General features: G+C 48.0%; 1 protein-coding gene and 1 pseudogene across 1 annotated transcript in view; one reads left to right on the top strand and one right to left on the bottom strand.

Moving 5' to 3' along the window:
• The window catches only part of LOC102866152, an 18,278-nt pseudogene extending 2,113 nt beyond the window's left edge, over positions 1-16,165 (top strand).
• A 2,514-nt stretch (positions 16,166-18,679) lies between these two features.
• Positions 18,680-23,119, bottom strand: part of CALR3 (calreticulin 3) — a 35,427-nt gene continuing 30,987 nt past the window's right edge. The window contains exons 8-9 of the mRNA XM_006898279.1: positions 21,600-21,692; positions 18,680-18,823 (exon numbers count right to left, since the gene is read on the bottom strand). Coding sequence (XP_006898341.1) covers positions 18,680-18,823; positions 21,600-21,692 — 237 coding nt within the window. The remainder of the gene's footprint in view (positions 18,824-21,599; positions 21,693-23,119) is intronic.

Genomic DNA, 23,119 nt, shown 5'->3' with positions numbered 1-23,119 from the left:
GATTGGCACAGGACAGAGCGGAGTTTAGGGCTGTTGTACATAGGGTCGCTATGAGTCACAGGCGACTCAACGGCACATAACAACAACAACAACAACTAATGGTATTATGGACTTAGGAAGAGGAATGTGGCATCAGGCTCAGAGTAAGACTCATCAATAGCCTGCATTATGCAGATGACACAACCTTGCTTGCTGAAAGTGAAGTAAAACACTTGTTACAGAAGACCAAAGACTACAGCCTACTACGGATTACATCTCAATGTCAAGAAAACAAAAATCCTCACCACTGGGCCAATAGGCAACAAACATCACAGAGAGAGAAAAGATAGAAATTATCCATAGTTTCATCTTACTTGGATCTACAATCAACAACCTTGGTACCAGCAGTCAGGAACCAATATGTTGCAATGAGAAAGTCTGCAGTCAGAGACCTCTCTAAAGTGCTGAAGAGCAAGGATATCAGCTTAAAGACCAAGATATGCCTGATCCAACTCATTGCCTTTTCAATTGCTTGCTGTGCACTGAAAGCTGAATAGTAAAGACAACAGAAATGATGGCTTTAAGCTGTAGTGCTGGAGAAGAGAACTAAATATCCCATAACAGCCAAGAGAACAGCAAATAAGTCTTGGGGAGGGTGCAGTCAGGATGCTCCTTAGATGGCAGGATGGTGAAGCTTTGTCTTTTGGTATGATGTTAGCAGGGGCCAGTCCTTAGACAGGGACAGACATCATGTTCAGAAAAGTGGAAGGTCAATGAAGGAAGAGGCCTTCAACGAGAGAGACTGAGACAGTAACTGTGACACTGGGCTCTAGGGTGGCAGAGATGAGGAAGACTGTACAAGGCAGGGTAGGGTTTACATCTGCCATTCACAGGGTTGCTCTGAGTTGTATTCAACCTAATGACACCTAACAAAAGCAACAATATAAGAAGGGGGAAAACCCCTACTATTCATCTGTCAGTGTGTCACACGCTGTGGTATCTTCTGAGTTGCTGTGGTACTTGAGAGGCTATGCCTCTAGAATTTCAAATGCCAGTAGAGTCAACTCCGGCGGGCAGGTTTCAGGAGAGCTTCCACACTTTTGTTGTTGTTGTTGTGTGCTGTCGAGTCAGAACCAACCCATAGCTGACTCTCAAGCAGGTTTTCAGAGGCAGTTAATCACACCACGGGGAGCACCTGCTCAACCTTCTCCCTCGGAACCGCAGGTGGATTCAATATGCATGTCTTTGGGATTGCAGTGCAGCTTCTTACCACAAGGCTGCCAGAGCTCCCTAAAAAGAAGGGCCTGGTGATGTACTTCTGGAAAAACAACAACAAACAACTTATGAATTGCAAGACTCTTGTCTGATGTTGTCAGAAGATGACTCCCTCATGTTGGACCAAAAGGGGGGAGAGGGGTAAATTCGCTGCCATCAAGTCAGTTCTGCCTGAGCGCCACCCTCTGTCAGGTTTCCTACACTGTCAATCTTTACATGGGAAGACTGCCCATCTTCCTCCCCCAGACCAATTGACGACTCGAGCAAGTGAACTTTCCGTTAACAGAGCAACAGGTAATGCACTATGCCACAAAAGCTGTCTCCTCAAAGTAGAACTGATCTTAATGATGCAGATGGAATAAAGCTTTTGGGACCTTCGTTTACTGACATGATATGACATAAAATGAGAAGAAGTAGCTGCAAAAAAGTCATTTATAATCAGAATGTGAAATACATAAAAGTAAAAACCTGAAAAAATTAGAAGTCAGCAAAAATGAAACAGAATGCATAAAGATTAATACCCTAGAGATTAATGCGCGGACATGAACTAATATTGGACATTTGTAAAGGCAGCTATGCATTCACTATCATGATAAAGGGAGAAAAGACTAAGTTGACTGTGATTTCATTTTACTTCGATTCATAATTAGCACCCATCCTAGCAGCAGTCAAGAAATCAAGACATGCTGCATAGGGAAGATCTGCTGTCAAAGACCTCTTTAAAAGTGCTAAAGAGCAAAGCATCAGCTTAAAGTCTAAGATGTACCTGATCTAAACTATGATATTTTTCAGTTGTCTTGTATGCTTCGTTCTAGTTGTAGCCAATTTAACAACTCCTAGTAGCAATACTACCAATGCCATGGCTGGTATCAGCCATTTGTTTCAGACAAATATATTGGGTCCGGCACAGGAGAGGAAGACCCTCCATGAAGTGGATCGATTCTGTGACTGGGGTGGTGGAAGTGAGTGTGTCGGAGACGGCAAGGTTGGCACAGGATAGAGCAGCATTTAGAGCTCTTGTACATAGGGTCGTTATGAGTCGCAAGAGTCTCAATGGCACATAACAACAACAATTCCAGGAATGACAAACAAAAGGAATGATGTCCCACTCATCACCATAAAGAACATTTCAAGATGTATCCCAAAGTACATTAATACCAGTGATGGAGTAAAATCCACGTACCTCAGGGCAAGACTAGCATCCCTAGTGTCATAGCAGGTTCAGCAATGAACTTTGGACTGAAAGGCTGTTTGGTTACTGAAACTCAATGGAAAATATGGCCTTGATGATAGAAATTATGCTGCAAACTGCATTACAGAATTGTGAGAAAACAATGACTTGTTCATTGCAGACACCATTTTCAACACCATAAACAATGACTACAAACATGGACTCACTGCATAGAATACACCGGAGTCAAATCAACTCCATCTGAAGTTGAGTACTCCTCTCTACTGGGACCTACAGCCTCCGAAAACTCACTGGAGGGTAAGCTCTGAGTCAGACTGACTCACCGGCAATGAGTTTGAGTTTTTGAGTTACAGCATTAGCTCCCATCACATCTCTGCTTTACAGGTATAGAATGGAAATGTGCAGCAATGAATGATTGGAAATCCAAGTTTTCCATAATCTTTTGTTAAAATAAAAATAAAAAGTAAAATTAATTAAAAATAAAGAAAAAAATCAACTCCATCTGTGGAGAGAGGCATGACGAAGCTAATTATCATTACTGAGAAGAACAAAGGTAGGACTGGGGAAGAGATCTCAAATGTAAACTAAAGGTGAAGCTGAAGCAAATGAAAACAAGTCCTCGAGAACCAAAGTCCAAACCCTAAGTATACTGCACCTAAATCTAGAGACCATCTCATGAACAGACCTGACACACTGAACAGCAATAAGCAAAGAGCAGACAAGTGGGGGATGCCATCAAGAGTATCCTATGTGAAGAAAGCAAAAGGTCATTAAAAAGAAAGAAGACACAAAAACTCATGTCAGAAAAGACTCTGAAACTTGCTCTTGAACAAAGAACAATTAGAGCAAATGGAAGAAATGATGAAAGAGATGTCCAGAAAATGGCAAAAGGTAACAAAATGTGCAAAGACCTGGACTTAGAAAATCAAAAGGGAAGAACACGCTCAGCATTTCTCACACTGAAAGTACTGAACAAATTCAATCCTCAAATTGCAATACTGAATTCTACGGACAGAGTTCTACAGGCAAAATACTGAACAGCAAGGGAAGCATCAAAGGAAAATGAGACAAGTAGTGGTTGGACATGGATGCTTTTGCCAGGAATTGAACCTGGGTCTCCCATACAGAAGACAAGAATTCTATCCCTAAGTCACCATTGCCCAAGGCACAGGAACAGGCTCTATTCTAAATCACAGAAGAGGGTAGAGGGGTAAGGCCTGGCTGTTGATGGGGACATGCAGTGCAGGCTTAAAACTGTAGCTATTGTAAACTGCAAATGATCTTTGCCAAGTGATAAAATACTTCCCCATATGTCAGATTCACTACAGCACATAATGAATTCATATTCTCCCTCACTAAAAATGGTTATGCTGCCCCAGTGTCTACACTAGAACACCAATATTGCTCCATTTTGTTTAGTCTGTGCTGTATGTTGAACTGTGTTCCCAAAAGGGATGCTTTAGTCTTAACTGCAGCACCTTTAAATGTGACCTTGTTTGCAGATATCTATGCAGATGTCATCAGTTAGGTTAACATGGGGTCATATAGGAGTAGGGTAGGTCCTGACCTGATATGAACCCACTTCAAGCAAACTTTGACTCATAGTGACACTCCATCAGATCTCTGAGACTGTAAATCTTAACTAGGGAGACTGCCCGCTTTTCTCCAAAAGAATAATTGGTGAGTTTGAACCTCTGACTTTCCAGTTAGGAGTCCAACACGTTGCACACTATACTACCATGTCTCCTTCAATCCTAGATGACTGAAGTCCTAATCAACAAAAGACACAGACAAGAACAGAGGAAAAATACCCAGAGACTGGAGTACTAAGGATCACTGGTCGTTACCAGAAGTCGAAGAGAGAGGCATAAAACAGAATCTCCCTCAAAGCCCTCAGGAGGAAACAACATGGCCAATACCCTGATGTGAGACTCTGGCCTCTAGAAGTGTGACACGATACATTCCCATTCTCAAAAGCTGATCAATCTGTTGTATTTTGTTACAGCAGCCCCAGGAAAGTCACATGCTTTTAGCTGTTTTAGAAGTTTAATTTTATGGGGGAATGCAAACCTATAAAAACCCAGTTACAGGGCTATGAAGTAAAGGTGATTTTCTAGTGGCCCAAAGTCAACAAGCACGACCTTTACAAGTTAACCAGGAGCATCAAGCATTAGAGTTTGGCCTGAGAGAAAATGCCACATGGAGCGCTGGGTAGGCGAGCCACCCAGATGTGCATATGGGTGGGAGCCACAGACCTGCAGGTGTGTTTGCAAACTCTCGGCACTCCAGCTGGCCCAGGGCTCCAGGACAGAGGCCATCCCACCCCTCATCAAAGCAAACCAGGCAGGAGAGGCGGCGCTGTGAGGGTGCACACCCAGATGGATCCCTCTGGGGGCCCTGAACCACAAACAGTGCCCAGTATCGTTCCTCAGGGTGTCAGGGAACTTAAGGGCTTTCTTTACATGCAACAGTCATTACCAGCTCGTAGTGGACCCTCCATCGGGTTGCCAAAGCTGTAAATAGCAGGGGAGGAGACTGCCCATTTTTCTCGGAAGCATCCCGGTGAATTCACACCACCAGAGAGGCTTTGGGTAAGCAGGACAGCTCCCTACACATGGTGACAAGGCCAGTGGAGCTCCTTCCAAACTTTGCCCGTCAGATTGCATGGTTCTGTCTGAGTGCCTAATCGTCAGTTTTGTTTTGTTTTCCTTCTCTCTGTTCCATCTTTCTCTTTTAAAAACAGTCTGGAGTAAGGCGATCTTTGCCAGGGGAAATGTGACTGAAGAGCAGATCCCACTCCAAATAAGAAAGGCCACTTCCCTATGGATTACATAATGACAGAGACACACTCAGGGAATCCCAGATGGAGGTGTGGATGTGACTGAGGGGGCGTCTCAGGTGTAGATGAGAGGCCAAGGTGAAAGGGCCCAGGTGTGGGTACAGGTGTGAGACCAAGGGGGAAGGGGTGCAGGGACAAGCTGCAGGTGAAAGACCAAGGCGGGAGCCCAGGTGCAGGGTGCAAGCAAGTGACTGAGAAGGCAGAAACCCAAGTAAGGGGTGCAGGTGACAGCCCAGGTATGAGGTACAGGTGAGAGATTAAGGGTGTAATGGGGACACCAAGCGTGGGGTGCCAGTGAGTGACTGAGAGGATGAGTGCCTGGGAACAGGGCGTAGGTGACAAACTGAGAGGCAGACCAAGAGTGGGGCACCAGTGACACAGAGGCAGATCCCAAATACAGGTGAGACTGAGGGAGTGGGCGTTCAGGTGTGGAGTACAGGTAAGGGACAGAGGGAACAGGGGTAGTCTTGGTGCAGAGCTGACCAGGCACTCCACACCTTGGTTCCCACAACCTCCTCACGGGCACCCCATATCTGGGCTAGGGCTAAGGAAACCTATTACCCTCACTCCCGAGGGGTTGAGCTTTTTTCATCCAACTGGTCTTACAGTCTCTTGTCTCAACTGGCACCTGCCCACCTGCCCTGGCCCTGACCAGGACAGCTGTGCAGGGGTTCCAGCCAAGGCCCTGGGCCCAGTGGTCCTCATCCCTGAACTCCCCTTGATCGTCAACGCCGCCTTCCCTGTCCCCTGGTGCGTGCCTCATGGCCAGCATCTCCAAGCAGGATCCAGCCCAGCAGCATTCCCTCCATAAGCAATCAGAGAGAGGGAAACACGGCAGCTCCCTGCTCATAAACCTGCTGTACTTCTTGGTGCCTGTGTGTGTACCTGCACACACCCCTCAGATACTCATTCCTATTCTAGTGATCTAGAGCTGCTATAACAGCAATACCACAGGAAGACGGTTTTAAAGGAGGACCATTGTCTTCCAGTTCAGGAGGCCAGAAGGCAGAATTCAGGGCACTGGCTCCCGCAGCAGGGCCCCTCAGTCCCTCTGGGGACCATCTCTCCTCTCATTAGTCCTGTGCTCCTTAGCTTTTTGGAAATCTCCCCAATGGCATCTCTCTTCCCCTGTGTTTACTTCTCTGTGCCTAATTTGTTCTTTTTATAGCTCAAAAAGTGATTAGGTTGAAGACACCCAGGGAGCTCTGGTGGCAGAGCCTGTGGAGAATTACACTGCTAACCCAAAGAGCTCCCGCAAAAAATCCCCCAGCAGCTCCTTGGGAGAGAGACGGTCAAGTGTTATAGTCTAGGACACTCAGTGTGCTATGAGTCAGAACTGACTTGGCAGCAATGAGTTTACATTTTGACCCTGCTATTTCACTTCCTAAACAACATGCTTCCAGAAACTCTATGAACTTTGATAAATGTTGACAGTTATGGAAAGGCTTCAGGCCTTTTGTTCATAGGGTCACTTTGAGTCGTGCTCAACTCAACAGCAATCAACAACAACAACAAGATTATATTATAAACACACAAAAAAAATCCTATTCCCAAACGAGACCATATCCACAGGCAGAGGTAAGGATTTATTCCATCACATATTCTAAGGGGCACTATTCAAACCATAACAACTCCACAGGTAATGACTGCTCACTTGCTTTCAAGAGTTCAAGCATGGGTAGGACACGCCCACCCTGCCCTGTGGACCCCAGACAAGCCAGGGGGAGCAGACACCAGACAAATATCTGCTGCCTGTCCTATGGAAAGGCACAGGTGTCCCCACAGGTGACAATAGAGCAGCTGGACAGGTGTTTGAGGAAGGCAGAGACTGAGCGGATGAGTGGGGAGAGCAGCAACAGCCCAGCTGAGACAAGAGTGGCCGATCAAGGGCTGCCAGAAGAGTGAACACATCAGTCTCAAAAGAAATACACTCAGAACACTGCAGGGTGAGACTTCCGACTTCCGCTCTCTTACTCTGGACCACAGCATTAGGAAAGATCAATCAAACACAGAAAAGGACATCATGGGTGGGAGAGCAGAAGGTCAGCAAAAATGAGGGAGATCTTTGAGAAGCATTCTCATTCTCCTGGAATCCAGGTTTTTGGGGTCCAGAGTTGGTTGTCATGACCACCTAAATTATTTGACACCTTAGGTATCCTTTTGAACCTTAAGCCTTAAAGAAACTGGGTTCTCAAAACCTCCTTGGAGGCCAAAAGTGGTCTAGATAAACTAGAATAGTGTGTCATCAACCTGATGCCAACCAACAGTAAGGGATTAGTCTGGAGAGAAGGAGAAAAAGTGCAAATAGAGTGAATGGCATGTATAAATACCCTGGGGCCGAGGGAACTGGTAAGGCAGAAGAGTATTTCAGAGAAAGAAAATGGCATGTGCAAAGGTCTCAGACAGAAAGGAGACAGAAAGGAGGGCGAGAGTGAGGACAAGATAAGCCATTCAGCACAAGGCTGTGCCTGATCCACAGGAAGATGGTGACAATTCCTAATGCCAGAGAACGGGAAGAGGAGAGCTCCCTTGAGTACTGTATGATAAAAACTTCACTAGGAAATGGATCCTGTTACCAAGGCTAAGATCACACGATAGGGTAGCAGATCCATTAGGCCTGGCACCTCCTCCTTCCTACAGCTTGTGAAGCAAGGACTGAGCTGACAGCAGTGCCAGGTCAGAGGGTACATATTGAGCAAAAGTGACCTTTCAGGCACTGCTCTGGATAACGGGTGGGGAAACCTGGACCGGCCTCTTTCCTCTCCTATCTCCTGCTCCCCACAGCCCCCATACTCTGGACAGGCAGTCACCCCGTGATAAGTTAACAGCTGGCAAGACTCCAAGAACACCAGAACCTCCACTTTTCTAACCCTGCTTTCTGCTTCCTTGTGACCTTAAGCCAAACAATGAGTGACCATTCCGAGTTTAGAGAAGACCCGCACCTGGGAGCACAGAACAGGCCTGCTCGCAGGCATATGTTTAACGAGCTCCCCAAGAACTGTTCAGAGCCACAAGCCTGAGGTAGTTCCCTAAGCAAGAACCATTGCTCACAGTGATGCAGAGGGGAGAGAAGAAGACAGTCCCATCATCAAGATTCGCAACAGCACCTTAGTAAGCTACACATGCACGATATCCCAGAATAAGTCTTTGCAATGGACGCCTTTTTAAATATTATTTGTGTGTTCACCTGCTCTCTGGAACTCCACCTTCCCCCTTCCACTCCCAAGATAATAATGAATAAATATGCTGCCCCTTTGGAACTCAAATCTTTCCTAAGTCCCAGAGACTGAGTCGAGCATGACATGCCCTTTCTGTCTCTGCTTTGGAGCCTCTGCCACTCTCAGCTGTCTCTGTTTCACAAAGCTTTATTCGTGTGGAACCACCGAGCCACCCCCACATCCCCACCCTTATTCCGGGTCCCCCACCCCTACACCCCTCCCCTGGGTCTGTCTGGGTCAGTAGAAGGCAAGGAGCCTTCACTGGAACAATTCCTGCCAGGTCCTTTTGTCTTGGGCCAATTTGCAGGCACAGACTCCTTCGTCCCATATACCAAACCACCTTCCCTTTGTCCCCAGGTCACCCCAATGAAGACTGATGTGGATCTCCTTATTCCAGGCCCCCAGGTCCCAACCTTGAGCTCATGTTTCAGCCCTCTGCGGAGAATTCTGCTCATTCTGTCTTGTTATTTGCTGCCTGCCAGTGAAGCAGGCCTGACTCACGGAGAGCCACGCAGAGCAGAGCAAAATGCTGCCTGGCCGAGCACCAGCCCCTGATCGACTGTGGGTCAGATTTTCAGAAGATCTCCAGGTCTTTCTTCCTAGCTCATGAACAGCTTCAAGCTTCACTGAAACCCATTCAGCTACACAAAGACCTCCAATGACAGACAGGTGGTGGCAGCGTATGAGGTTCACTGGCTGAGGAATCAAACCCAGGTCTCCCACACGAAAAGCAAGAACTCTACCAATGAACCACCACCAGTGTGCTCACAATTCTGTGTCAGGAGTTATTTATCAAAGCTAAACTGACACAGATTAAAAAAAAGGGGGGGGGGAAAGATAGTTTAGGAATTCCAGATCTTATGTGCTGGGTCCATTTTACTCAGAAATCATTATTTTCTACCCATCAACTTTTCTGGCATCATTATTAGCATTCTACCAGAGAGAGACACTAAAGACAAAATGTTTCCCAAACTATTCAACCCAAAAACATTCACCAAGCCATGCTCTGGGCTGGGTACCTGTGGGAAAAGCAGGGCTCATCATCAGACAGGTAGAGGTCAGTTCCTTTGTAAAATGGGGGGAAGGTCCCTTAGAACTGCTGAGACTCTGGACTCTGCAAACAGTGAAGGCATCTGGCTGCTAAACAAAAGGTTGGTGGCTCAAGGCATTTAAGAAGAAAGACCTGATGAAAAATTCAACCACTTTTACAGAAATATGCATGGGGAATTTGTTTAATTAGTTTATATACTGCTGCATATATTTTCACCAAAATTTAAATAAATAATTTTTTTTAAAAAAAAAGAAGAAAGACCTGGCAATTGTGCAATGGGAAAGTCTGCTAGGGACTTCTCCAAGTTGCTGAAGAAGAGTAATGATATCAGGTTGAAGACTAAGGTGCACCTGATACAAGCCATAATCTTTCTGATTACTTGCATTGTAGCTGAAAGTTGGAGAATGACGAAGGGTGGTACGTGGGCAGTCTCCTCTCATGTAATTAAACTTCCTCAGGTTGGACTCAGTGATACCCAAAAAGAACCAGAAGGATGACAGAAGAATCAATGCCTTTGAACTATGGTGTTGGAGAAGAGTGTTGAATGGACTGCCAAACATGTCTTGGAAGACATGCATCCAGGGTGCACCTTAGAGGCAAGGAGAGTGAAATTTCACCTCACATACTTTGATTATTTACTTTTATCTCATTGTGGTTCTCAAGTATTTTATAAATTCTGGATATAAGTCCTGTATTGATATGTCATTACCAAATACTTTTTCCCAGTCTGTGGCTTCCCTTTTTACCCTGTTTTTGGATGTGCATAGGGATTTGAGTCTTAGAAGATCCCATTCATCTATTTTATCTTCTCCTAGTTGTAGGCACCTCACATACTTTGAGAATGTTGTTAGGAGAGCCCAGGCCTTGGGAAAGGACATCATGCTTGGAAAGATGAAAGGTCTACAAAGGAGAAGACCCTCAACAAGATGGACTGACACTGTGACTGGTAGACCCGAGTATGTCAGAGCTGATGAGGGCAGCACAGGACAGAGCAGCGTGCAGAATGAAACCTCCCAGTCCTGCACCACCTCCACCACTGCTGGAATGCTCAAGTCTGTTCACGTGGCTGCTGTGTATTTGAGAAGCTTCCAGCCTAGGGGCTCATCTTCCTGCACTGTACCAGACAACATTCTGTGTGATCCACAGGGCTTCTAGTAGCTGATATTAGATATAGATTGCCAGGTCTTTCTTCCTAATCTATTACAGTCTGGAAACTCTGTTGAAACCTATCAGGTTCTGAAACTTCCAGCATCACAGCAACACAGCATGACAAATTAATAGGCGGTGAACTGGTAGTATAGGAAGACAGTCCTCGCATAAAGAGGATCATGAGTACAGGGCGCTCCGGCAGAGAACAGGGTAGAGTGCAATCTAAAACAACTTTGAGAGGAAATAATGGGAGGCTCTGCAGTAAGTCAGAAGAAACACAGAGCAATGCAAACACTTTCAGGGGCCAACATAAATCCTCAGGTTCAGAAAAGGTGATGAAGGACAAGGCATCAGAGACAACATCAGAGAGTACAGTGCGGACAGTCATCGGCTTCACTGCCCTTCAACGGTCCTCCACCTTTCACTTGGGCCTGCAATCTCAAACCACGAGATCACTGCCTCCTGCTCCAGCGGGTTCCTCAATTGCCTGCCACAATGGACCCTGACAAGGCTTCCTGCTTCCCTGTAATGACCGTGAACTGTGGCCACCACAGATGGCCTGTAAGCACCTGCCAGGGTCGAGCTGTACACCTGCATGGGCAGGAACACCTGGTGCAGAGCCTCACTCAAGAACAGGCCTCAGCAGTGCTGACGTCATCTCAAGAAGGAAAAGCCTGGCCAGGCCCTTGTGGACTAAAGGCATCAGGAGAGGAAAGGAAGCAGAAGCAGACCAGCCATCACTGACTGTAAATAAACATGCCAGGTACCAGGAGCCTCTCTGTGCCACCCTCCCGTCAATCCTCTCCCACCCACAGCCCCCTTCCCACACAGAGCAGAAAAGCCATGTGTGACTGTGCTGGGGGGTGCAGGCTGCTGGGCCCACTTCGTGCATTTAACTAGCTTTTTCCGAAGGAGCTGGGCAGCAGCCAGCCTTGCCTTCCCAGAGCCCTAGCAGACAGACACAGGCATCTATGGCCCCTGGTCGATGCTGAGAGGTGGTGTAAGGGAGACAGATGCTGAGGGCCTATCTATGGCAGGTAATCAGCAAAGGCCTCAGGGAACAATGGCATGTGAGTTGTCACCCGAAGGAAGACAGGGAATGGGAACCACGGGAGATGAGGAGCAGTTCAGGCGGAAGTCTGTCAGCACAAGCCTGGGACAGGGGCCTCAGATTGCAAGAACCAAAAATCGGTGAGTGGAGCTGCACCAAGGGTGCCAGGAAGAGCACAGGGGATGAGGCAGGAGAGGCCGTGATCCTGAGAAGCAATCTAGATTTTACTCCAAACGCAAAGGGGTACTTCTGGAAGATTCCAGCAGGTGAGTCACATGAGTCAAGGTTCCACCATTAATTATTTCACGGCCTGCGACAGTGACAAATCACTTTCCTTCTCTGAATGAAACCTCTATTAGTAAAGTCAGAATCCCCTCCTTTGCCAGCATGTTGTGGGGATGAGGCAACAAGTGAGAAAGCACTTATAAACTCAAATGCATTCAATAAATATTAACACTTGTCATCAATAAAGTGAAAGTCATGGTCAGTGTCAAATTAGGTGCTGCGTGACCCATGGAGGCCCATGACAATGGGACAAAATTGCTCTAAGTCCAGTACTATCCCCATAAGCAGTTGGGGATTGGCCACTGGGTTCTACCATGTTTACACTGGCTGGTTTTCAGTTGATCCCCAGATCTTCCTTCCTAGTCCGTGTTAGTTCTATTGAAACCAGTTCAGCATCACAGCAATATGCAAGTCTCTGCTGACAGATGGGAGGAAGCTGCACGTGAGCTGTACGGGAACCGCATATGTGTCTCCCTCTAGGAAGGTGACAACTCTACCACTAATCTGCTTCTGCCTCCCATAATAAGGAGGTTTGGGAAAACTTCCCCCACCTTTGTCTCTATGAGCAAGCTGCCTGCTTCCTTTGCCATAAGGCCTGAAGAACTGGATGGGGGTCAGACACCATCACTGAACATTTTCATCAGAGACTCTATAGGAAAATCTTTATCAAAAGACGGGAAATGCAGAATAGAATTTCAGATTCTCATGAACTCCAAACATGCTGGAGTCAGGAAAGTAGCATGAACTCTCTAACACTATTGCCCTGAGAGATTCATTGAGCCTTAAACAAAATAACTTTAAAAAAGCTCTCCCTCAAAAAAACAGAAGTGCTTTAGCTCTTGATGATCACTAATAACACCTAACTCCCTGGGGGCACTCAACAGTTTATAGAGCACTTCCATTTCTATTAGGAGAACTTGTTAATTAATAACCGCTGGTCTTTAGTGCTATTAATTTAGTGACAGTGTTGCAAATTGGCTAGTTTTTGCAAGTCTGAACAAGCCTGTTCAGTCTCTCCTCCTTGATGACTAGGAATCTGTATTGGCATTCTTACTTCTCTTCTCCCAAATGTGGCACAGGTTAAATGCTGATACGACCAGAATGCACAATGTGCCAGGCATATGCTTACTCTTCTCTTTAGGAGTGTAATGTTTATATTTCCATTTCCACAATGAGGTGAGTGAGCAACACAGAAGTGCTGGGGACGCAATGGTTAAGGAGCTGGGCTGCTGTCTTGATTCCCAAACTCCAGCTGCTCTGAGAGAGAAAGATGGGGCAGGGCGGTTCATTTTGGTCAAGATTTATAGTCTTGGACACCTGGAGGGACAATTCTGCTCTGCCCTATAGGATCGATATGAACCGGAATCAACTCTGCAGCCGTGGATTTGTTTATCTGAGGTGCAGAGAAGCTAAGAGCTTTCTCCAAGGGCACTCAGAGGAGTTACGTGCCGGAGCCAGAATATGCACCCAGGACAATCTGACGCCGGTCCTCCAATTCCCACTCTCAATCATTAGGCTATGCTAGAAATTTCTGGTAAAGTGCTTATAACAGGACATCTGAGGAGCTCTACCGGTGCAGTGATCAAAACTGGGGAGGGGAGGGGAGGAAACAAACCTAGCACCCACTCTATGGCTGAAAGCTGAAAGTGGGGGCACTCAGCTTCTTAAAAAACATATAGTACAGGAAACCCTCTGGGGCACTTCCAACTCAGCTGTATTATCACTAAAGTCAGAATCAACTCAACAGCAACCAAAGATTTAACTTTCGATTTGGTGGCGTGTGGTTGCTGTTCTATGTGGACCTGTTTTTTGTTTTGTCGTTTAGTACAAAGCAGATAACCAACAAAAAAAGATTTTTCAAACTGCTGCTCGGATTCAGCATTGGGGCTGTTACGCATCCTATCACCAAGCCATTCTTCTGTGGCGCCTCCGGGTGGGTTCAAACTGCCAACCTTTCAGTTAGTGCAGTGCTTAACCACGTGTGCCACCCAGGGACTCAGCATGCAGCAAATAAAAGCAGCTATTAATAGCCGCCTGATGGCAACTCCACGTGTGTGTGTGTGTGTGTGTGTGTGTGTGTGTGTGAACACTGAGCTCTCCAAGGGTTTTTCAAGGCTGTGACCTTTTTGGAAGCAGATGGCCAGGCCTTTCTTTGGAGGTGCCTCTGGCTGGGTTCAAACCCTCAGCCTCGTCATTTTTAGATTTCACCTGTGTGGAGTCCATAAATGACTGTTGACTGTAGCTGGTCCTAAGGGAGAAGAAACCTTGTCTTGATGACCATTGCTGCCGCCCAGGCGTGAGGACCGCCCCCCCCCCAGGAACCCCACACGGGTTCGCCTTGAGTCGGGATGGGCCCCGACAGCAACGACGCTATCAGCAGACACAAGTGAGGGTGACTGGCGTAGTTTCTGGTTCGCACGGGTGTCACCGCCACCGGCCCATACCGCCTGTCTGCACACACATCTGAAAGGTGGATGAATGAATGGACGCGGGTCTCTGAAGGCGGGGCGGTTCGTGCTCGGCCCCCTTTTGCACATTTGGGTCGGGCCCCCGATGCCGCCCCTCTGCCAGCGCCTCTGGAAAAGGTGAGGACACGCGATCCCCGCTCGCCCAGCACGGGGCGGCAGATGCAGCTGCCGGAGGGAGAAGACGGACGGGTCCGGGGCGGCACGTCTTGCCTCCAGGGCCCAGCCCTGCAACCCGGGCTCCCGGGGGACGCGGTCCGCCCGGCGCCAGAGCGGCGGGAGACAAAGGCTCGGGGGGTCGCGACCCGGCCGAGATGCGCGTCCGCCGGCACCTCCCCGGAAAGGGCCTGGAGCCCCGTGACAGCCAGCCCCGGCGGACGCACGCTCAACCGCCTTCAGCGCTGCCCGGAGGGTCGCCCCGGCCGAGCCCGCGGGACTGTCACCTTCGGGGCGGCCCGCTCTCCGGGCGTCCTCCTGGACACGCTGCTGCCGCTCGGGTGGGGACCTCACTACTCTGCGCGCCCGCCCTCCTCACAGCCTCCCCGGCCTCCCCGCCCTCGGCCCAGCCCGCCCGGCACCTACCTGCTGGGCGAGGGGGATGAGCGGCGCCGCCATCTTCCCGCGGACTCGAGCTCCGAGCTCCGGGGACCGGGGGCGGTGCCGCGCACGCGCACTGGCGGAAGGGGCGGTGCGCGCGCAAACGAACCCCCGGCGGGGCGGGGCCGCGCATGCGCAGACTGCCCGGGGAGATGGGCGGGGTGGAGGGTCAAAATGCCAGCTCTTCTCTGTTGGAGGGGGTGGCCCCAAGGTAGGGGAAGGGGCACCTCCATTGGGGGCCATCACCTCTGTGGGCAAGGTGGCACCTCTGCTGGTGGGGCATCACTTCTATGGGGAGGTTGTCACCTCTATGGGGAGAAATGTTACCTCTGTGGTGAGGTTGTCACCTTTGTGGGGGAAATGTCACTTTTGTGGGGAGGCTGTCACCACTGAGGAAGTATCACGTCTCTGAAAAGGAATATTACCTCTGTGGGGAGGTTGTCACTTCTCTGGGGAGGGTGTCACCTCTGTGGGGAAGTTGTCAATTCTGTGGGGAAGGTGGCACCTTTATGGGGGCTGTCACCTCTGTGGGGAGGACCTTGCCTCTGTGAGAGGCTGTCACCTGGCCCCAGCACAAGCGAGGTGCCTGAGCCCAGCACAGCAGCTTGTGGGTGTGGGTGTGTCCCACTTCAGGGTCCGCCCCCAGGACTTCCTTGAGCTCAGGATCGACACCCCCTCTCCTGGGTCTGCCCCAAGGACTTAAGTGAGCTCAGCAGTGAAGCAGTAACACCCCCTTTCTGTACTGCAGCTGTAGCCACCAAGCCCTGGACCAACTTTCCAGCATCCACGTTCCAGCATTGTGATTGGAGAGGTCACTTAAACAGCCTCTCTGCACCCCACTTCACACTTCTGAAACAGGGCACAGTGAATGATACCTTTTTCTTGCAGCCACAACCATCAGGGAGCCCTGCACAACGCTGGCCACCAGAGGACAGGCCCACCTGGAAGAGGGTGTCCACACGTCCAGACTCTTCTACATCTGGGCAAACGAGGCAGGCAGGCAGGAGGATCTTCTTAATGAGGGCCAGGCTTGTCTTACCTGTCTCACATGGTGGCACTGGTAAATCAGGGCCACACCCAGGATGTCAGGCCAGCAAGCTGGGACTGTGTGCTCTGCCTCCTTCCCTCCTCCTCGGCACTCAGAGGCCCTGTGTCCTTCAGACAGGGATTTGTGTGCTTCTCGGGTGTGGTTCACTCCTCACCTTGCTCTCTTGCTAAACCAGAAGGATTATCTTTACTCCATACAACCTCCTCTGAGGTCTCCTGCAGGGTCTCCCATTGACCCTGCATCAGACCCCACCCCCACCCCCCACTCCCCAGGCTCTCCTTGTGGATCAAAAGGTCTGAGTGGGGTCAAGACTCTGAATTTCTAGCAAATTCCCAAATGGTGCTGATGCTGCTGGTCCCAAGGCCCCACTTTGGAGCCACTGGTCTAAGGGAAGGAATAAGGCAAGCAGTTGTTGTTTGTTGTTGTTATGTGCCTGGAGTTGCTTGCGACTCATAGCGACCCTATGTACAACAGCCCTAAACTCTGCTCTATCCTGTGCCAATCTCACTGCCTCTGACACATCCATCCGAGTATCCCAGTCACTGAATCAATCCACCTCATAGAGGGTCTTCCCCTCCTGCGCTGTCCCTCCACTCTGCCCAGCATGATGTCCCTCTCCAAAGACCTGTCTCTCCTTACAACATGTCCAAAGTATGTCAGGCAAAGCCCCAGAATCCTTGCCTCCAAGGAGCAGCCTGGTTTAACCCTCTCTAGGATGAATCTATTTGTTTTCTTGGCAGTACATTCAGTACTCTTCTCCAGCACCACAGCTCAAAGGCGTCAATTCTCCTTCTATCCTCCCTAGTCATTGTCCAACTCTCTGATGCATAACAAGTGATTGCAAAACCCATGGCCTGTATCAGGCGCGCCTTAGTCTCCAGAGAGACACCGTTGCTCTTGAGTACTTTAGAGAGGTCCCTAACTGCAGACTTTCCCATCGCAATACGTTTTTTGATTTCCTGGCTACTGGTGCCAAGAGTGTTGACCGTGGAGCCGAGCAGACTGACTCTGTGAACCATCTCAATCTCTTCACCATCCATCCTGATGCTACTGATTGGTCCAGTGGTGAGAATTTTTGTCTTCTGGACATTGAGCCTCAGTCCATATTGAAGGCTGCAGTCCTTGACCCTCTGCAGTAAGTGCATGAGGTCCTCCTCAGTTTCAGCGAGCAGAGTTGTGTCATCTGCATAACGCAGATTGTTGATAGATCGTCCACCAATCCTAATGCCACACTTCTCTTCATAGAGCCCAGCCTCTCTGATAATCTGCTCTGCATACAGGTTGAAAAGATATGGAGACAGGACACATCCCTGGCGTACACCCTTCCCAGTTTTGAACCATGCAGTGTTGCCCTGCTCTGTTCTGACTACTGCCTCTTGGTCCAAGTATAGGTTTCACATTAGCATGATTAAATGTTCTGGGATTCCCATTCTTCTCAGAGTCAGCCACAGTTTGTTATGATCCATGCAGTCAAATGCCTTTGCATAATCAATGAAACACAGATAGACATTCTTCTGGTATTCTCTGCTTTCAGCTAAGATCCATCTCACATCAGCTACAATATCCCTAGTACCACGACCCCTTCTAAACCCAGCCTGGACTTCTGACAGTTCTCTGCTGATGTACTGTTCCAGTCGTTTTTGGATAATGGCAGTATTAGGATTTTTATCTTTCTAGAGAAACAGGTTCCCTCCTGGTCCAGGGGCCTCATGGACCAGCACCACCCCATGGATCCATAGAAGCTTTCATGTTGCTCTGATGCTGAACAGATTTCAACAGAGCTTCCACACTAAGGAAGAAAGTCCTGGCAATCACCTCCCAACACAGCCAATGAAAACCTTATTCTTCACTGCAGAACACTGTCTGATAATAGTGCTGGAAGTTGAGCCCCCTGGGTTGGCAGGCACTTAAAATGCACAGTGACAGCAACAATGGACTGGAGTAGACTGGTGGTTGTGAAGAGGGCACTGCGCTTTGCTTCATGAAGTTTGGGGTCAGCATGAGGAAGGGCCAACCTGCTGGCAGCTCATAACATGTTACAGGGAACAAGTCACACAAGGGAGCCCCAAAGTGAAAAAGCATCAGCTTCTTCCTCACATCCAAATGCATCTCACTTTTCCTACAAGAATGTGGCCCAAAAAAACGTTTGCTGTCATAGATGGGATGCCACCAGCACGCTTCACCTGAAGATCTAGTCATTCACAGCCCACGCAATCAAGCCTGTTCTCCTTTGTCAAGTTTTACCAACTTTTATTTTATAAAAATAACTGGAGAGTTAAGGAAAAAAGTGCCAGGTTTTCAGCCAGACCTCCAACCCCCACCCAAGGGTGCGTGTTGGCAGACAGGATGCATTTAGAGGAATAAGGGTCCTGGGGGGGGGGGAGGTCACCAAACCCACTGAGACACACATGCAGGAACGGAATGTTTTTTAAAGGAAAGCACACACGAGTAACTGTAGACACAGGAGCTTTTAAATTCAATTAAAATAGAAACAAGGTGTCACTAGGTACCTTTACTGGCCACTGCATGACTACAATTCATCTCGCCTGTAGAATCGATTGAAGAAATTTTGCCTTGAGCCAAATTTCCCAGCCAGCAGCTCCTGCTCGTCCTCCTCCCGGGCCTTTCTGATCTCCTCCTTGGCCTGGATGGCATCCATCTCACGCTCTGGGCCCTGCGAGGAGACAAGAATCCTGCCACTGGGGAGTCACCAGCCTGCAGCTGTTCTGCCCTATGTACATCCACTTCTGGATCACAACCTCCAAGGATTCTGGGTCCTGACCCCCAGAATCTGTAGGTGTTACTACTGTCGGGGGTGGGGGGAAAGAATCTTTGCAAGTTGTTTTATTGCTGCTGTTGTTATGTGCTCTCAAGTCACCTCAACTCATAGTGACTCTGTGCACAATAGCTCTGAACCTTACCCCATCCTTTGCCAACCTCACTGACTCGAACACACCTACCCCCATTACCCCAGTTACTGTGTCAATCAATCTCGTCCAGGGTTTTCCTCTCCAGCACTGTCCCTCCATCCTTCCAAGCACGATGTCCTTCTCCAAAGATCATTCCCTCCTGGCCACATGCCCAAAGCATGTGAGACAGAACTTCAAAATCCTTGCCTCCAGGGAGCAGCTTGGTTTCACCTTCTCCAGGGTAGGCCTTTTTGTTCTCTTGGCCATCCAAGGTATGTTCAATACTCTTCTCCAGTACCAGAACTCAAAGGCATTGGTGGTTCTTCTGTCATCCTTAGTCACTGTCCAGCTCTCTGATAAATAGCATGTAATTGTGAAGGCCATGAGCTTGATCCCCGACAGCAAATTTTCCCCAGTGCAATTTGTCTCTTGAATTCTTGACTGCTGGTGCCAAGAGTGTTGATTGTGGATCCAAGCAAGACAAAATTGTTAACAACTTCAATTTCTTTTCTATCAATTATGGTGCTGCCAATTGGCCAAGTAGTGAGAATCTTTGCTGGGTTTTGTTGGTTTTTAAGTCAAGCTTCAATCCATATTGAACACTGCAATCCTTAACCTTCAGCATAAAACACTTCAGTTCCTCCTCAGTTTCAGCAAGCAAGGTTGTGTCTTCTGTATATTGCATGTTGTTGATGAATTCACCTCCAATCCTGATGTCACGTTCCTCCTCATAAGGCCCAATCTCCTGAATGATCAGTTCCACATATAGATTGAAAGGGTATGGAGACGTGCATCCCTGATGCACCCCTTTTATGATTTTTGAACTATGCAGTTTTCCTTGCTCTGTTCTGATGACTGCTTCTTGGTCCAATTGTAGTTTTTACATGACCACAATCAAGTGTACTAGGATTCCCATTCCTATTTTTCTCAATGTTAGCCACACTATTTTGTGATCCACACAGTCTAATGCCTTTGCATAGTCAATGAAACACAGATAGATATTCCTCTGGTACTCTCTGCTTTCAACCAACATATATCTGATTCTGGTGATAATGTCCCTACTATCACGGCCTCCTGTAAACCCAGCTTATATCTCTGGCAGTTCTTTGTCGATTTACTGTCCCAGTAATTTTTTATATAATCTTAGCAGGATTTTGCTTGTGTGTAATATTAGTGATTGTTGGTTTTGTTGTTGATTGCCTTTGAGTAGCACACAACTAATAGCGACTCCATGAACAAAAGACCTGAGGCCTTTCTATAACTATTGTTTCTCCAAGTTCATAGAGTTTCCAGAGGCATGTGGTTTAGGAAGTGGACGCCACTCCTGCTTCCACACCTGTCTTAAAACTGGGAACTCCACCAAATCCTGTTCACCATGGCAGCCATTATGGCATTTGTGACCCCAATGATACAAGAGTCAACATCACAGCAGATCCAGATTACCTCAGCACAGCAAACTTACCAAAGAGTGCTGTACGACTTAGAAGAATGGTCCTCCAAAATATAGTAGCAAAGGATTAAAAGGTGATCCCTCGGACCCAACTTGTTAAATATAAAGGCCCTCCAGGAGGTTTTGATATTGTTCAATATTTCCCACACTCTGTCAAATCACCTTTTTTTTTTGGAATGGGAATAAATATGGATATCTTCCAGTCACTTGACTAGGAAGTTGTCCTCTAGATTTCTTGGCACAATCAGGTGAGCATGTCCAGGGCAGCATCTGTTTGTTGAAATATGTCCTTTGGTATTATATCAATTCCTAGGGCCTTGTTTCTTGCCAAATCCTTCAGAGCAGCTTGAACTTCCTCTTGAGATAGATAGAGATAGAGAGAGAAAGAAAGAGAGAGAGAGAGAGAGAGATGATGTAGATGATACAGAGATAGAGATAGAGATATTGTCCCATGGGATTTTTCTGTGTCAGCCAAGGACTCTGTGTCCTACTCCCATCTTCTTTAAATGCTTCCTGGATCATTCAATAGTCTGCCCACAGCATCTTTAAGTATTGCAACTCGAGGACAGGATGTAGTAAAGATCTTGGCTTGGGGAGCTGATTCTGGATTATCTGGATGGGCCTTCAGGGTAATTAAAAAAGAAAAAAGCAAGCTGCTATTAAGTCAACCGCACCTCATGTGTGTCCGGTAGAGCTCTGCTCCACAGGGTCGCCAGTGACTGATTTTTCAAAAGTCGATCACCAGTTCTTATTCTGAAGCACCTCGGGGTAAAAATTTACCACGTCCTTTCTGAAATGTTGGTGCTCCTGTTAGTGGCTATTGAGTTGGCTCTGATGCATGAGGACCCCATATGTGCAAAGTATAACTAGGGGATTTTTTAAGGCTGTGAGTTTTGGGAAACAGATTGCCAGACCTGTCTTCCAAGGCACAACTGGATGGGTTCAAGCTTCCAACCTTTGGGTTAGTAATCAAGTGCTGAGATGTTTCCATCACCCAGGGACTCCAAGTGTTAGACTTCAACTTTAAAAAAAAAGGACAAAAATAAATGATGACAGAAAAGTGAACTGCGTGCACATGTTGAACACCATACCTTGGTTTCACCCCAGGTGGCCTTCCCAAAGTTGTCAGCATACTCTTCATCGTCTGTGATCAGGAAGTTGTCGAAGATGGTTCCAGATCGTACCTGTGGATGGAATCAGGGGCTTTGTGACTGGCTGGAGACGCAAAGCACTCTGCATAGAGAAGCAGCGATGGTGTGCCCAGGTGCAGGGCTTAACTCTCAGTCCTCTGTGCTTACATACAGCTAGGCTGCCAGTTCCCCCCAGGGTTCAGAAAACTGGCTGCAAACCGGAGCTGTCCAGGGCATTTCCAGAATCTTCGGATGCCTGTCCCACAGTACCCCCTAAAATGCTGAGCAAGTGGGCATGGTCTGAGCATCAAAGCCCCACTGGAGGACCCCTACTCGGGACTCTGACTGTACCGAGAGTGGAGGACATGGACCAGCAAGAGCTGCATAGCTAGAAGCCTGCAAGGCAGGTAGGTCACCTTCCTCCCCTAGATTGCCTGCACTAGATACCACCTTCTTATCCTTGGGTTGGCAGGCACCCCAGATCAGCTCTATGCAGATGGCAGTCACACCAGCAGCAGTGTGGAGAGCATGTTCTCAAGGCCAAGGTGCAAGAAATCCCAAGAAGGCAAGCCCCATGACAGCTGTCCCTACTGTGTGTTAGGATTAGGTACTAAGACCTGCCGTATAGCAGGTGCTTAATGAACAGCAGTGCTTTGAATTAAAAGAGTCACAAAGGTTCCTGAGAGGAGTCCTGTTGGTAGAAGGGTGAAAGTATGTGGCTACTAACCAAAAGGTCAGCAGTTTGAACCCACTCATCACTCCTGGATAGAAAAATGTCGCTATTTGGTTCCATCAAGCTTACAACCTTGGGAACCCAAGTTCTACCTGTCCTATAGGATGAAGGACATGATTCTTGTTAGAGGGTCAGCAAAAAAGAGAAATGACCTTCACCCAGCTGAGTGGACACAGTGAGTGCAGCAGTGGGCTTAAATTCAACAATGATTGTGTGAGGCTTTGCAGGAACAGGTAACATCTCGTTCTGTGATGCTCAGGGTTGCTAAGAATTGGAACACAACAACATAAGCTGAGATCAACTCAACAGCAATGAGTGTGGGTGGGTTTTGTGGTTTGGTTTTTTTGGGGGGCAACAGAAACAGTTTATGTTCACCTATTACCCTAAAGGTTGATGAGCCAAACCCACCCAGTGTCCCACGGAAGAAAGGGCCTGGCAATCTGAATCCATAAAGATTACAGCCAAGGACATGCTATGAGCACCTCTCTCGTAGTAACATATGAGGTCACCAGGAAGACTTGAAAGCAACTAAAGTAACCACATGCTGAAGGTCAGAGTTTTTGGTGTTTAGGGGGTTCTTTGAATTGTTGGGGTTTTTTTAAGTTGTGGCTTGAGTAAAAATTAAGGGGCGTCTGATATAGGCCTTGGTCTTTCCTATCACTTGTTATGCATCAGAGAGTTGGACAATGACCAAGGAGGATAGAAGGAGAATCGATGCCTTTGAGCTGTGGTGCTGGAGAAGAGTATT

Source organism: Elephantulus edwardii, unplaced genomic scaffold (assembly GCF_000299155.1).
Source record: "Elephantulus edwardii isolate Elephantulus edwardi_28Jun2011 unplaced genomic scaffold, EleEdw1.0 scaffold00226, whole genome shotgun sequence".
Lineage (NCBI taxonomy): Eukaryota > Metazoa > Chordata > Mammalia > Macroscelidea > Macroscelididae > Elephantulus > Elephantulus edwardii.
This window is presented reverse-complemented; position numbering and strand designations above follow the sequence as displayed.